The 16,168-nt window shown below is 34.3% G+C and overlaps 2 protein-coding genes across 4 annotated transcripts in view; one reads left to right on the forward strand and one right to left on the reverse strand.

Annotated features, from left to right (window-relative positions):
- Window positions 1-3,808, reverse strand: part of LOC123528997 (protein maelstrom homolog) — a 53,333-nt gene extending 49,525 nt beyond the window's left edge. Inside the window, exon 1 of one of the 2 annotated variants that reach the window (XM_045309144.2) lies at window positions 3,772-3,808. The gene's annotated coding sequence lies outside the window, so the exon portion shown is untranslated. Of the gene's footprint in view, window positions 1-3,519; window positions 3,710-3,771 lie in introns of those variants that run through there. The other variant, XM_045309143.2, reaches the window with a different exon arrangement.
- Window positions 3,809-4,010: 202 nt separating this feature from the next.
- The window catches only part of LOC123528996 (leucine dehydrogenase-like), a 35,764-nt gene continuing 23,606 nt past the window's right edge, over window positions 4,011-16,168 (forward strand). The window contains exons 1-7 of one of the 2 annotated variants that reach the window (XM_045309140.2): window positions 4,011-4,604; window positions 6,071-6,177; window positions 7,240-7,358; window positions 7,694-7,819; window positions 11,508-11,600; window positions 12,959-13,065; window positions 16,023-16,118. In XM_045309140.2, coding sequence (XP_045165075.2) covers window positions 4,113-4,604; window positions 6,071-6,177; window positions 7,240-7,358; window positions 7,694-7,819; window positions 11,508-11,600; window positions 12,959-13,065; window positions 16,023-16,118 — 1,140 coding nt within the window. In that variant the 5' untranslated portion in view covers window positions 4,011-4,112. The remainder of the gene's footprint in view (window positions 4,605-6,070; window positions 6,178-7,239; window positions 7,359-7,693; window positions 7,820-11,507; window positions 11,601-12,958; window positions 13,066-16,022; window positions 16,119-16,168) is intronic. The other variant, XM_045309142.2, reaches the window with a different exon arrangement.

A 16,168-nucleotide genomic window follows, 5' to 3' on the forward strand; every position in this document is an offset into this window, starting at 1 on the left:
ATAGAAATATTGTCCTACCCATGATTTTCTAAGTCTAAAAAGGGCCATCACTCTTGCAAAAAGCAGGATAGAGTTATGTTTCTTGATGTACAGTGTCCACTTATGATGGTGAAAAACTGTTGCAAGTTTTAAAGCAATAGCTTTGATAGTTTATGAGAAAAGTTGACTTAAACATAATATTCAACCAAGAAAATGATTTTTCTAAGTCCAAAAGGGGCAATAATTATTGCAAAAAGCAGGATGCAGTTATGTTGCTTGCAGTACAGGGTCAGCTTATGATGGTGAACAAGAGTTGCAAGTTTTAAAGCAATAGCTTTGATAGTTTAAGAGAAAAAGTTGACCTAAACATAAAACTTAACCAAGAAATCTGATATTTTCTAAGTCCAAAAGGGGCCATAAATCTTGCAAAAAGCAGGATGGAGTTATGTTTCTTGCTGTACAGGGTCAGCTTATGATGGTGAACAAGTGTTGCAAGTTTTAAAGGAATAGCTTTGATAGTTTAGGATAAAAGCTGACCTAAACATAAAACTTAACCAAGAAAACTGATTTTCTAAGTCCAAAAGGGGCAATAATTCTTGCAAAAAGCAAGATGGAGTTATGTTTCTTGATGTACAGGGTCTGCTTATGATGGTGAACAAGTATTCCAAGTTTCAAAGCAAAAGCTTTGATAGTTTAGGAGAAAAGTTGACCTAAACATAAAACTTAACCAAGAAATCTGATATTTTCTAAGTACAAAAGGGGCCATAAATCTTGCAAAAAGCAAGACGGAGTTATGTTTCTTGCTATACAGGGTCAGCTTATGATGGTGAACAAGTATTCCAAGTTTCAAAGCAATAGCTTTGATAGTTTAGGAGAAAAGCTGACCTAAACATAAAACTTAACCAGGCAACGCCGACGCAGACGCCGACAACCGCTCAAGTGATGACAATAACTCATCATTTTTTTTCAAAAAATCAGATGAGCTAAAAAGTACAGGGAACTTACTGGGAATGAGGTAAGTGTATACCTGGGAATAAGGTAACGTCTGTGCGTTCTGATTGGTCAGTCATGTAAACAAACCCAGGAAGTGATTATTTTTTCAAAACTGATATTTTTTCACTGAATTTACAGTATTTTATTATACATTTTGACAAAATTTGCTACATTTTATGTGTATTGAAAAAAAGTTTTATCAAACAAATTTCTCCCGCCATGCCAACGATGTAAACAGGGGGTCATCTCATTCACACGAAAATTACTTAAATAAAGTATCACTATTCATATGTCACTTTGTGACAGGTGAGCTAACAACATTAGGTTAATGTGAAATAGTCTTAAGAAACAAAGTACACGTTTCTTGCCATCAAAAGAAGCGTGGTCATACAGCGATAAATAATTTACCAAAGAATAACTGCTTTCGCATACAAATGGCGCATGGAGAAAGTGCCACTTCCGGTAATAGAGATCTCATTCAGTTATCACTGTATGTTGGCGAGATTTACTCTACATAGCGCGCATTTCAAGTTGCCGATCTATTTATTTTTATAGCTCTTTGCTTAAACACAACAAAAACAAACAGAACAGAAACTTATCTGTACGATCTATACATGTAGGTTTATCTTACTTCATTCTTTTAATAATGTTCATACATATTACTGGTGACAATAACTTATACTTCGCAAATTCACATAAAGGCTCTATTTATATATAACAAAAATGACGGTGCACTAGACCTCAGATCTGTTGCACTAGTGTTGGTTCACCTGTTCACTAGCTATTAAAGTACTGCCAAACAAGTAAGGCTACTTATTGTCACTTAAGGAGGTAGGTTACCTTGTTACAAGGGTAAATTCAAGTTAGTTTAACCACAGCATTTGTTTGTATTTCGTGTAATATGAAGTTTTACCTGCTACAATCTCAATTTCGTTTGTCTCTGTCCCTTCAAATTCATTTTTTATCCAGGTTTGAAGAACATGACCATCTAAAGGTATTTCATATTGAAAGAAGAAGGAAAATACGGATATTTAACACTTTTCAGTGTATTTTAGTTTCATTGATATCCGTAGAAGTCTGCATAATTGATAAGTTTACTAATATGCACGTTAGCCTTCTAATATAAGCTTTAAATGTATATGTCGCGGGGCTTGTGTTTCCATGGTAACGCATTTTCTCTCATTTTAAAACAACTATGTATAAAAATAGGGGTTTTCGACGGCTTAAGTGGCATTCTGTTAATGACCAACATGGAATATTTGGGAAATATTATAAGCAAAATACCAAGCACTTTACATGGTACCCTATTTTTCTTAAAGTTTACAGTAACCATGGCAACAGAGATGTTTAAAATAGCTTATATCTTGCTTTTTGTCGAAATTTCTTATAAAAAATATTGAATAAGATTATCATTCTAGTTAATGTAGCTTTAAAACATATTATTTCTAACGTAAGTTATATTTTCTTGTTATTTGCATTGATTCAACCAAATTTCACAGCTTAGAATACATATGGCAGTACCCCTCGTCTGGCATTTTTCATGGAAAAATCGTTCAGCATGCTGCTATTATTCTCATGGATATTGTTGAAATGAAAATAAAAAGCCGAAGCTGTGTTTCTTAAATAGACCAGTGTCAACGCTTTTGAATTTTACATTTTGATACATAGGTCACGAGCTTCGTTTCCATGGTAACATCAATTAAATTCAAGGAACCACATTTTTCTACTGAAATTTGAACAATTTTAGATCTTAGTTTTAGTATATAAGTAACAAATTATCAACGGAACCTGAAAAATAGGTATTACAAATCAAACTGCTAGATTTTTTATTTGAAAATGGCCGTTACAAGTAACCTTTCATCCAACTATATTCCAAATAACATTGGTTACCATCATCCATTTTCTTATAATCCGCATAACGTTTCAATTTAACTACATAAAAGAAGCAAAATATTGATGATTATTCAGAGCAAAAGATTCATAACAAATATTTCAGCAAATATTTGTTATTTGAAGATAGTTAAAATAAAGAAAATGCACAGAAGTACGTACTTTCAAGATAAAATCTATTAATTTTGCGCGGTAACTGACAAGTAACGTCATGACGTCAATGACGTCATTTTAAGGCAGCATTGTTTTGAAGCGTTTCTGCGGCAATTGATTCATTATTTCTGCATTATTAAACCATAAAGTATCAGATCGGAGGCAGGTTCATGATTTGTTTTCAGAAGAATGAATATACAAACACATTTAATTTGTCGTAAACGTCGTCGTAAATCGTCACGTTAGCTTCCGGTTGGACATGCGCACATACGAATATGAAGGTAACCTACCTCCTTAAAGAGACTAGACTGGTACATTTTTTCATAATAAATTTCGTATTTCAAACAAGTGATAATATCTCATTTAAGACAATATCGTTCAATATTGGTGATCTTCCTGTTCAACTTTCACTTTCAACTTGGAAACACTCATCTGCATCAAGAATCTTTCTTTAAAAAATCCATTATGAAAGTTCTATTTTAGTTCAAGTTTAAACGTATGTACAATTTTCTCTTTTCGGTACATTGCTGTTCCATGTTTACGGCAATTGCCTTAAGTTTTTCAGTAAATCCAGTATAAATCACATCCAAAAAATACTATCCGAATTTAGATAATTTCAACAACATGACATAATCTAATTCTGAGACTGAAAATAAGTTTCATATAAAATGATAGGCATCCTTTAAAAAGTATTATAACATTTTGTAAATAAATGGTCATAACAGGATCTGGTAATGAGGAGAAAATGGTTATTACTTTTTTTGCGGGAATTGGGTAGAGTCTAATATTAATTATTTTTCAGACGAAAAGTTATTTAGCACTTTTTGTGATTATTCAATTATTACCTTATACACAAAAAACTTTTGTCATATTTATGAAAAAAAAAAACATTATTTGATTATTTTTTATAATGATTAATTTTTGACTTTCAGCATACTTCTGTTTTGTCAAATTTATTTTAAAAAATATTTAAAAAAAATTGTTTAAAATGAATTCGTATTTTACAACTGAAAGAAAAATGTCAACAAACAAAATTACAGACTGATTTTATTTATCATCATCTTTACCTGACTGCATCAGAATCTTCGATCAGAACAATGCGCTTTGTATTTAAGTCTATTAAACCATTTTTTATCAGCTCTACTAGACGACTGTCATTTATTTCTTCGATAGATAATCAATCGCAATTTGTTTGTAAACATGAATGTCATGATACCAGAGCAAAACATTCCACCTTCAAGGCACTTAATTCCCAAATGCTTCAAAACGCTTCTAGACACAGGTTGAATGCAACACTTAGTAAAGTCAGATTTCTCAGTTCAGATGTGTCAGTAGCCTCTTCTTGTAAACTGCAAAATATGTTGCCAAGTGAATTTCATAAAAAATTATTGGATGCCAAAATAGCACGCTGCTATATTGTAAATGAGGATGGGGAATTAAAATACTCGCACACAGAATTAAAAGAACTGATTCCAGAATCTGAGTTAAGGTCTCTTGACTTTGATCATGAGGCTATATTTTTCTACACTGGAACCAGAGCTAATTGCTTGATGGCAGTGTTCATTTGGAGGACAGACAGGGGTCAAGGGGTATGTGTCAAAATTTTACTATAGAATAAATTGGCTGAAAGTGGCACCAATTGCTTCCAAAGATACATAAATTTAGGGAGCTTAGATTATTACAAAAGGTCAGACATTTGTTAAATATTTAAAGTTTTATTGTGTTGAATCTTGGAACTATTACCTTTTGTATATGTTAAATATTTTTCTGTTAAATACCGGATACAAAATTATCATACACAATGACCATGATCTGTCACTGTCTTTCTACTAAAACTATTGAAATGCTGTCCATTACTGGCATATGTCACATAATGTATTGTTAGTTCTGTGAAAGTTAATTAATTGCATGCAGGTATGTTGGTGCATTTGGTTCGACTAGTGCATTTGGTAAAGCACAGTGTCAACGAATCATGAATAAATGGTCCACTTAGAAATGATTGTCAGTGATATTTTTCATCCTCAGCTGATGTCACCATAATGCCGTCTTAACTATTAATGTGCAGTGAATTTACAATTATTATACAAATAGTGACATTACAATTCATGCACTTGTCAAAATCCAAAAATAACATTGCTATTTCCAATTGAAATGAATTTAGGTATTGCTATAATGACATGTCTTCTATTTTCATATATTAATTTAGATTTTCGACACATCTGAATATTTTTAAATTGCAGCTCTGTATAGATACCCTTAAGTATAGTTATAATTACATCTCAGTAGCACCGCATATTATGGTGCAATATTCTCCAAAATCTCCTTCCACTGGTCAGACTGTACAGAAGTGTGTGAATAAACTGCACAGATCTCTACTAAAGGGACACATGTTCTAACTCGTTTGTGCTCCAGATGCACCCATTATTTTTATTTGATTTGGTATATAATGGGTAGAAATTCCTTAAAATCATACAAGACCAGAAATGTGTCATTTGGTCAATGTTGGTCCACTCATTCTGCATAAAATTCTCTGCCTAAACAACATTTGAACCACCTTATCTAATAAAGCTATGGTCAGTGTGATAGCCACCAGAAGAGGTAGTTACCATTTCCTCTCTCCAGTCCCAAACTGTAGGCCCAGTTTCAAACTGATTCTAAAAGAAACTTTCCGTAAATGACCCTCTACTAAAATTGTTTGAGCTAGCTATCATATTCAGGCGTTTGAACTGGGGCCATTATGGCCTTCTTGTTTTATGTAAGCTAGTATTATGTGGAAGGGTTTCAATAATTGAGCCGCACTATGAGAAAACAAAGATAGTGCGTTTGCGACCAGCATGCATCCGCGCAGTCTGGTCAGGATCCATGCTGTTTGCTAACGGTTTCTCTAATTGCAATAGGCTTTGAAAGTGAACATCATGGATCCTGACCAGACTGCGCGGATGTGCAGGCTAGTCTGGATCCACGCTGGTCGCAAATGTACTATATTGGTTTTCTCATGGCGCGCCAGCGCGGCTCAATTAAGCATGCTGTAATTAGACAACTCAATTTCTTTTAGGTAGGAGGTGTTGATTATAGACCCATCACTTCAATGGCAGAGTTGATTCTTGATGGGAACAGATATTCTAAAGGACTTGGTATTAAGTCTGCTCTTGCCGGAATGTGGTAATTATTTTTATGTTAATAAGTATCATATTTGCACAATAGCCCAGAAAAAGATCCAGGGTCTTTCATACCAACCTAAAGAACACATTAAAGGCGTACGCTAGAATTCCCTGTATATGAGATGGGCTTCGAAAAAGAGTTATCTGCCCTTGGAAACGTCATTTTTGGGAATGCGTTCAAGGCGGTAATCTTTTTCGATCGGTGACCTATTTTTATTGCATTTTTTTGTTCTTAGATGATTGTCCTTCAATATCCAAAGTTTGAAGAAATTCTGTTATTGGGAAAATTTTCGCACCAAATTCTAGCATACGTCCTTAAGGAAAAATTCAACGTACCAGCTTTGTAACCAAGGATCTGTTACTAGTTCATAGTAATAACACATGTTAACTGATTATTTCATTTCATGATAACTTTTAAAATTAATTACACATAATTTAGAATAATCTCACTTGCATGAAAAAGAAAATACATAGAATGTTAGCATACATACAGATGTTTTGTTGCAACATTATAAACATAATGCTGTTAGTGTTAAAATATAGTTTTCATAAACTTGTGTTTACATGATGCCTCTATAACAGATACAATTAAGGTCTGTTGTACTGGCCTGAGGATCTATGACCAGGTCAGTATGAGGTCAGTATGAAAATAATGTGTCTATTGACAATTTTAATACATGATCATGTTAATGTTTTAAATAAAATTTAAATACATGGCAATAAAGTAAATTATAATATTGTTGTCCTCTATAAAAAAGCATTGGTAGCATTCATACACTTTAGTGGTACCATAAGAAAAACTGTAACCCCAGTCAGTATAGAACTGCCAAATAAATTGTGTGCTGTTAAAAAACTAATGCACAGGTTCTTTTAAACAAAACAAATTATAATTTTTAGAAGTAAATGTCACAATACTGATACTGTATCTGTTTAATGAAAGTTAGAAATGCATGAAAGTAAGGGGGAAACTATTCTGTGAACTTTATTATTACATGAAACTGTTAAGAACTTGAACTCAAAAAGTTGTGTTATTTTACTGTTATAGATATTGCGTGTGTTTCAGGGCAGGTGGAGGTAAAGGATTCGTGTTGGCTCCAGTAAGCAGACAGTTCGACCCAGAGTTTAGAAGAAAGGTTTTCTTGGACTTTGCAGATTTTCTCACTTCACTTAATGGATGCATGGGTAAATAATTCTTTGTCTTGAAAAAGTGAAATAAGTACATTGTACTTCATGGGAATAGACAACGTCATTTGCCAATATCCAGTATATTTGGTGTTGGAAAAATTTGGTATAAGTTTTGCAGACAAGTTGTTATCGTTAAATTATAAAAAATAATGACATATATTGGTGATTTAAGCTTTATATACACAGATAGTTTATATATATTTAGTCAAGTTAGATATATTTTATGAGGATAATTAATATCCAATGATAAAATATTTTTGATGAAAGATGAACATAGTGCATCTTAATTAAAATTCAGTGTAAATTAAAATAAAATGCTACCTTGATTTTAGTTGCTGGTGTTGGGGTTGGCAGCTCAGTACCTGATATGGCCACAATGTTCACAGAGACTAGATATGTATCGAATATTGCACCAGATTATGGAGGGTCAGTAAATTCATCAGTATACACTGCATTAGGTGAGTTATTCTCCCCTGTGGTTTTAGCACATCCGAACTTTGATCAGGGTGAGCTGTTAGTACAGCTTGATTGTCTGGCATACTGCATTGACATTTTTACTTAAAAATATTGTTCTCTGAAACTGCTGGTCAGAATAACACAAAACTTGGTCTGCAGCATCCTGGCATGGACCTCTGTCAAGTTTTGTCAAGATATTCCACTTAACTCTTCTTGCCATTAACATTTGATGGATCATTAAGATTTACTCAACTCCATGGTGATGATGTCGTACATAAACGTCTGCCAGTCAAAACATGCATGGAAAAAATGGTACAAGTAAAGATAACTGGTTGGTGGACGAAATGTGGGACAAACTCTAGTGGAATTGATAAATAATTACAGACTGTTACAGTGTATTTTGCAGAATTCAGCTGTGTTTTTGGCTCGACTATACAAAGTACAGAGAGCTATCATACTCGACCCGGCGTCGGCGTCAGTGTCCTTCCACGTCTGCACCTTGGTTAAAGTTTTGATGAACTTTCTCTTTATCTTTGTTATTACTTCATGGATTTGCTTCAAACTTAAAATAGTTATTCCTCATCATCACCCACATCATATGGCACATCGGTCATAACTCTGGCACCAATATTACATGAATTATCCCCCTTTTTTACTTAGAATATCAGGTTAAAGTTTTGGTGCACTTTCACTTTATCCCACTTATTACTAAATGGATTTGATTCAAACTTAAAATGGTTGTTCCACATCATCACCCACATCATATGACACAAGACCCATAACTTTGGCACCAATTGTTCATGAACTATGCGCCTTTTTACTTAGAATTTTATGTTAATTTTGATGCATTTTCACTGTATCTCTGTTAATTCAGAAGGGATTTGATTTATACTTAAAATAATTGTTCATCATCATCACCTACATCATTTGACACAAGGGTGATAACTGTGACATCGGTATTTTATGAGTAATATACACCTTTTTACTTAAAATTTCAGGTCAAAGTTTCTATGCACTTTCACTCTCTCTGTTATTACTGAACACATTTGATTCAAACTTTAAAAAGTTGCACCACATCATCATCCACATCATATGACACAAGGACAATAACTCTTACACTGATATTTTTTTAATTATCCACCTTTTTGCTTAAAATTTCAGGCAAAAGTTTTGATGCACTTTCACTTTATCTCTGTTATTACCAAATGGATTTGATTCAAACTTTGAATAGTTGTACAACATCATCACCCACATCATATGATACAAGGGCCATAACTCTTGCACCAATGTTTCATGAATTATGTCCCCTTTTTACTTAGAATTTCAGGTAAATTGTGGTGCACTTTCACTTTATCTTTGTCATTACTTGATGAATTTGATTAAACTTAAATCAGTTTTTATGCCCCCGAAGGGCGGCATATAGTTTTTGAACCGTCTGTCGGTCTGTCCGCAATTTTCGTGTCCGGTCCATATCTTTGTCATCGATGGATGGATTTTCAAATAACTTGGCATGAATGTGTACCACAGTAAGACGACGTGTCGCGCGCAAGACCTAGGTCTGTAGCTCAAAGGTCAAGGTCACACTTAGACGTTAAAGGTCATTTTTCATGATGTGCATTCGTGTCCGGTCCATATCTTTGTCATCCATGGATGGTTTTTTAAATAACTTGGCATGAATGTGTACCACAGTAAGACAACGTGTCGCACGCAAGACCCAGGTCCATAGCTCAAAGGTCAAGGTCACACTTAGACGTTAAAGGTCATATTTCATGATAGTGCATTGATGGGCGTGTCCGGTCCATATCTTTGTCATTCATGCATGGATTTTAAAATTATTGGGCATGAATGTGTACCACAGTAAGACGATGTGTCGCCCGCAAGACCCAGGTCCGTAGGTCAAAAGTCCTAAACTCTAACATCGGCCATAACTATTCATTCAAAGTGCCATCGGGGGCATGTGTCATCCTATGGAGACAGCTCTTGTTCCAGATCATCATCCTCATGATATGACACAAAGTCAGTAACTCAGTAATTTTATGCCCAATTTGTGCCCAATTTCACTACCCAGCATCAAAATAGTCGAGCGCACTGTCTCCTTCTTTTAGCTCACCTGGGAGCAAAGTGCTCATGATTAGCTTTAAGGATTGTTATATGTCTGTCGTCCATGGCAACCAAAAGAAAATATTTTTAGATCTTCTCAGAAACTACTGGCCAGATTTTGAAAAGTTTGTTTGGTGACTCTCTACAAAATTCCAGCAGATCATTCTGTTTCATTAAAAGAAATAATTGCCAGGGGGAGGGGCTACCGCAGCTTTCCCGATATGGCTTTATGGAAAACTTTGAAAATCATCTTTTTATACCCCGGGCATATAGCGATTTAAAAACTGTCCAATTGTCCATCCTTACAAACCAGATTGCCTACACTACAGCCCACATTAATAACCCAATTTTGTTCATACACACAGAGTCAATAATCCTTGTGGAAAGTTCTTAAAAATGACATTTGTATAAATGACCTTGACCTTCAATCATAAAACTATAATAAACAACATTTTTGGTCCTACAGCCCACATAAATGACCCAATTTAGTTTATACTCACACTCAGCAAGCCTTGTGGCAAGACCTACAAACTGATCTATATATAAGGGACCTTGACCTTCATATGATCTTGAACTTTAAACCTAAAACCTCAAAAACAACATCTTTGGTCATACACTCAGGGTCATGATTTTCTGTTTTGAAAATGCAGCTCTTTGAAACTGCAGGCTTTATTTCAAAATAACTTCACAGCCATGTACCTTAAGTGACCATCTTCCAAATTCCTTCAAATAATTCTTTTTCTTTTAAAAACATGGGCAACAGGTGGTGAGGCTAGTTGTCCCTATATGGCTATATGGAAAATTTTTAGAAGCTTCTAATCAAAAACTGTTGTCTCAGTTTGAAAATAATTTCATAAAAATGGTCCTTTGTTGACCCTTTTTTGATTAAATTTCTTAAATTCATTTTGTTTCATGAAATTTTTTTTACGATGGTGCTAGTTTTCCCTATATGGCCATATGGAAAACTTGGAAAATCTTCCTGCCTGAAACTGTTGGCCTGATTACAAAACAGATTTGCACAGCAATGTACCTCAAGTGACCCTCTACCAAATTCTTCAAATAATTCTCTTTTGTTAAAAAACACGGCTGCCATGGGGCAGGACTAATTTTCCCTATATGGCTGTTCAGAAAACTTTGAAAATCTCTAATGAAACTGCTGGCCGGATTTTAAAATAATTTGACAGCAGTGTTTCTTTGGTGACCTTTTTAAAAACCAAATTGCTTAAGATTATTCTGTTTGTTAAAAAACGTGTGTGCTACGGGGCGAAACTAGTTATCCTGATATATTATTGTTTCCCAATTTCAAAATAATTTGACAGCAGTATCCTTTTTGTGACCCTCTAAAGGGGTATGAGAAATACAAGAATGCCATATGTAGACATTACGTTTCCTGTGAAATGAGATGTAATTCACCACTTTGGTACATATACCGTACATAAATAAATGAAACAATAAAATATTCACATAAGAGTGAAATCTTAGAGGTCCTGATTCTGACCCCTACACCCCTTTTTCCAGCTGTTGTCCAGACTTACCATAAAACAACCCTAGCTATGTTGTCTTCAAGAGATATTTGTGACTCCATTTCAGGTATTGTGACAGCAATGGAAGCAGCTTTAGAGTTCTTGGAGATGGGGTCTTTAGAAGGGAAAACTGTGGCAATACAGGGTGCAGGAAATGTTGGTAAATGTTTTTTACCCGAAGGCTGAGGGTTATTGTATTGCATTGTCCATCCAGCTGTTTGTCTGTGAGTCAGTGTATCTGTCTGAACTTGAAAATAGTAATAATTAAAAAAAAAATATTAAAGCCAGAATCACCAAACCTCACATAATTATTAATTAGCACATAACCTTTGCTCACATTTAGTATTATCTCCCATGACCCAGTCAAAGCAGAGTTTCCCCCCTTGATTTGTTTGAAAAAGAAATGAAAATGCCTATAATTAAAAAAGTATTTTAGCTACCGTATTATCACTAAACCTCACATGATTATTGATTAGCTCATGACCTTTGTTCACATGTATTATCCCCCTTGACCCAGTCAAAGCAGAGTCTTTCCCCTTGATTTGATAAAAAACTGAAAATGCTTATAATTCAAGAAGTATTTTATTTAGAATCACCAAACCTCACATAATGATTAATTAGCACAAAATCTTTGCTAACATACAGTATTATCCCCATAATAGCAGAGTCTTTCCCCTTGATTTGGTAAAAAATAGGAGTTTTGACTGTATCTAAGTAACCTATTGATGGAGCTTCATGAAATTTTAGTAGTTGATCACTTTAGGGGCAGTGATGCATGCACCAGGAGAAAGCATGTTCTGCAGTTCAGATTTTTTCTGTGGGAGCATGCCCCCCAAACGCCCCTAATTTGTCCGGATCAACATCCAGTATATTACTGTGCTCAAAATAAGGAACTGTAATTTGAGTCAAATTACTTGTAAACTAAAAATTTAAAAAAAGAGACTGGCATTTAGCTATTTCATGTGCACATAGGCAAATTACTCAATACAGAATGTAATTGTCTTTATTGCACTTGTTAGTTTTGAATAACATAAGTATAACAAAAAGATATTTTGAGAAAAAAAAATTATCTTTGGTTTACTCTGAAAAAAATATTTTGGCTTTCAAGTTTTGAAAAAAAAAAATTGGTTCCAAGTAACACCCCGCCCCCAACACGCACGCACGCACACACGCACACGCACACACACACACAACCTACACACACACACAACCTCCAGAAGTTCAAATGGTTTGCCCCTTATAATCACACCTGTCTATAATTGAAACTACAGCCTCAGTGTCAATAAATTTGCAATTTCCAGTGTTCAGTTCACACACTTTGAACCAGAACACTGACTGAAACAAAGGAGGAATATTGAGAGGTTAATTTACTGGAAGATTTCTTACCTTTGATCATTTAATAGATACTGAAGTGTTGCAAAAAAAAAAAAAAAAAGGAAACACAAATAAATGGCGGTTCAAATTTTAAGTTTTTGTCTGATTAGTGAATATTCAAAACTGCAATATCTTTATTTGCAGGTCAGGTGATCATAGACAAGTTGTTGAAGAAGAATGTTAAACATATCTACGTCACAGAATGTAACAGCTTAACAATAGCTGATGTTAAAGATTTCTTTGCTCACAAGGTAAAAGACTGCAATTGCAAGGATTTTTTTTTTTACTAAAAACCAACAAATTGATTTTGTGGAAATTATTATTTCTTTGGTTTATATTCTATACAGATATCTGAATAGGTATTGAGTCTGTTTTCAAGGTTATGTCAGATTGAATGTAAGCCCCAAAACTGACCAAAATATTAAAAATGCAACACACGGAACGCCTCCCTGTACTTGACCTTGTTCTAAAAATAGTGGACTAAATACTAAAACTCTTTTAATCATGATCGTTACAATATTTTTCACATTTTAATTGCATGCATATTTTTTTGACAATTTTTAAATTTGATGAGTTTCATGTACATGCACAGGGTTTTCATGATATTGCTAACATAACCTATGTATACCATATTAGGATAACAGCTAAAAATTGGTATAAAATGTCATATTGCACTTGTTGTAAAACTTGTAAAGCTCAATTTTACCATTGGCAAAGTAAAATAGGTACAGTTTGATGGAGTAACTCATTACTGGATGATTAGTCACGTTTTCACAACTATATACATATAGTCATATAGAGATTATAATAACATTTAATTTGGAAAAATAACAGACTCTTTCTCATTCTTTTAATTGTCTAGGTAAAATAGTAAAATAACTCATGGATCTTAGTTCTTGAAAAATGCTTAATTTTGGCTTAAGATAGGGTCAAACAAGGGCTTGAGAATTTCAGGAAACTGCATTAAGTCTAGTGGGGAAGAACCTCATTCATGGAAAAATAAATTGAGTGTAAAATATGTGATCAAAGTGTGAGAAAAGCAGTATTTAGGAAATATAAAAGGAACAAGATCACCGCCTTGTGGGTCCAGACGCTCGTCTGATTTTTTTGTCTCTGTATAATAGAAAAATTGTCCTACCCGTGTGTTTTTATGATATTTTCTAAGTCCAAAAGGGGCCATGATTCTTGCAAATAGCAGGATAGAGTTATGTTTCTTGTTGTACAGAGTCAGCTTTTGATGATGAACAAGTGTTGCAAGTTTTAAAGCAATAGCTTTGATAGTTTAGTAGAAAAGCTGACCTAAACACAAAACTTAACCAAGAAATCTGATTTTCTAAGTCCAAAAGGGGCCATAATTCTTGCAAAAAGCAATGTAGAGTTATGGTACTTGCTGTGCGGAGTCAGCTCTTAATGTTGAATAACTGCTCCAAGTTTTACAGCAATAGCTTTGACCGTTAAGGAGAAAAGTTGACCTAAACGCAAAACTTAACCAAGAAATCTAATATTTTCCAAGTCCACACACACACACAACCCCCAGGGGCCATAATTCTTGCAAAAAGCAGAATGGAGTTATGTTTCTTGTTTTACAGAGTCAACTAATGATAATGAACAAGTGTTGCAAGTTTTAAAGAAATAGCTTTGATAGTTTAGGCGAAAAGCTGACCTGAACATAAAATTTAACCAGGCAACGCCGATGCCAATGCTGATCAAGTGATGACAATAACTTATCATTTTTAGCTTGACTATTCGAAGAATAAGTAGAGCTATCCTACTCGCACCTTGGTTAAGTTTTTCGTACCAGTCAACATTTTGACAAAGTCTTTTGAGATAAAGCTTTGAAACTTTCAGCACTTGTTTACCATCACCATGTCCAGTTATAGGCAAGAACACATAACTCCATCAAGGATTTTAGCTGAATTATGGCCCCTTTTGACTTAGAAATCATGGTTAAGTTTTTTGTACCAGTTCATATTTTGACAAAGTCTTTTGAGATAAAGCTTTGAAACTTTCAGCACTTGTTTATCATCACTATATCCAGTTATAGGCAAGAGTACATAACTCCATCAAGGATTTTGGCTGAACTATGGCCCCTTTCGACTTAGAAATCTTGGTTAAGTTTTTCGTACCAGTTCATATTTTGACAAAGTATTTTGAGATAAAGATTTGAAACTTTCAACAATTGTTATCCATCACTATGTCCAGTTATAGGCAAGAGTACATAACTCCATCAAGGATTTTAGCTGAATTATGGCCCCTGTTGACTTAGAAATCTTGGTTTAGTTTTTCGTACCATCCCACATTTTGACAAAGTCTTTTGAGATAAAGCTTTGAAACTTTCAACACTTGTTTTCCATCTCCATGTCCAGTTATAGGCAAGAGTACATAACTCCATCAAGGATTTTGGCTGAATTATGGCCCCTTTTGACTTAGAAATCTTGGTTAAGTTTTTCGTACCAGTTCATATTTTGTGTAAAATGTTTGACATATGGCTTTGAAACTTTTATCACTTGTTCAGTATTATAGTCTCTATCTGTAGGCAAGAGTACATAACTCTGTCATCTATTTTGGCTGAATTATGGCCCTTTTTGGACTTGGAAATTGGTTCTGTTTTCGTACAAGTCCACGTTTTGTCAAAATTATTTGACATATGGCTTTTAAACTTCAAACACTTGTTTATCATCATGATTTCCATCTGTAGGCAAGAGTACAAAATTCTAACAACTGTTTTGGCTGAATTATGGCCCTTTTTGGACTTGGAAATCAGTTAAAGTTTTCATACCATTCCATATTTTGTTTAAACTGTTTGACTTTGAAACTTTGAACACTTCATAACCATCATGGTCACACATTGCCAATAAGTGCATGACTTATCGAAATCCATAAATACAGGAACATGGTTTGTCTTATCTATTTTTTTTCTTTTGTTTGAAAATCTGTGGTAATATTTTGACCCCATTCTTCGAATAATCAAGCGCGCTGTCATCCGACAGCTCTTGTTTTTCTAAAAATCAGATGAGCTAAAAACAAAATAACAAATAGAAATAACTATGAGGCAGTTTGGCCATCAGTGCTTGTTATTCCAGGAATAGGTGTCAAGAATGGTTCAGACGAGTTGAAAACTTACATTACGATAGAGCTGAAATAATTTGATATAAACACAACAAGCACTGTTCCATGGTATTGATGTGAAGTTGTGTTAACATTTTAGGCTGAGGGGAGACTGACTTTATCCAAGGTATCATTTGAAGATACAAGTATATTCCGTACAAAATGTGATATCTTCTCACCGTGTGCTCGAGGAAAGGTATGTGCTAGTTGCATCCTTACATGTAATAATAAAGGGACCATACATTC

The sequence above is a fragment of the Mercenaria mercenaria genome, chromosome 13, assembly GCF_021730395.1.
Source record: "Mercenaria mercenaria strain notata chromosome 13, MADL_Memer_1, whole genome shotgun sequence".
NCBI lineage: Eukaryota > Metazoa > Mollusca > Bivalvia > Venerida > Veneridae > Mercenaria > Mercenaria mercenaria.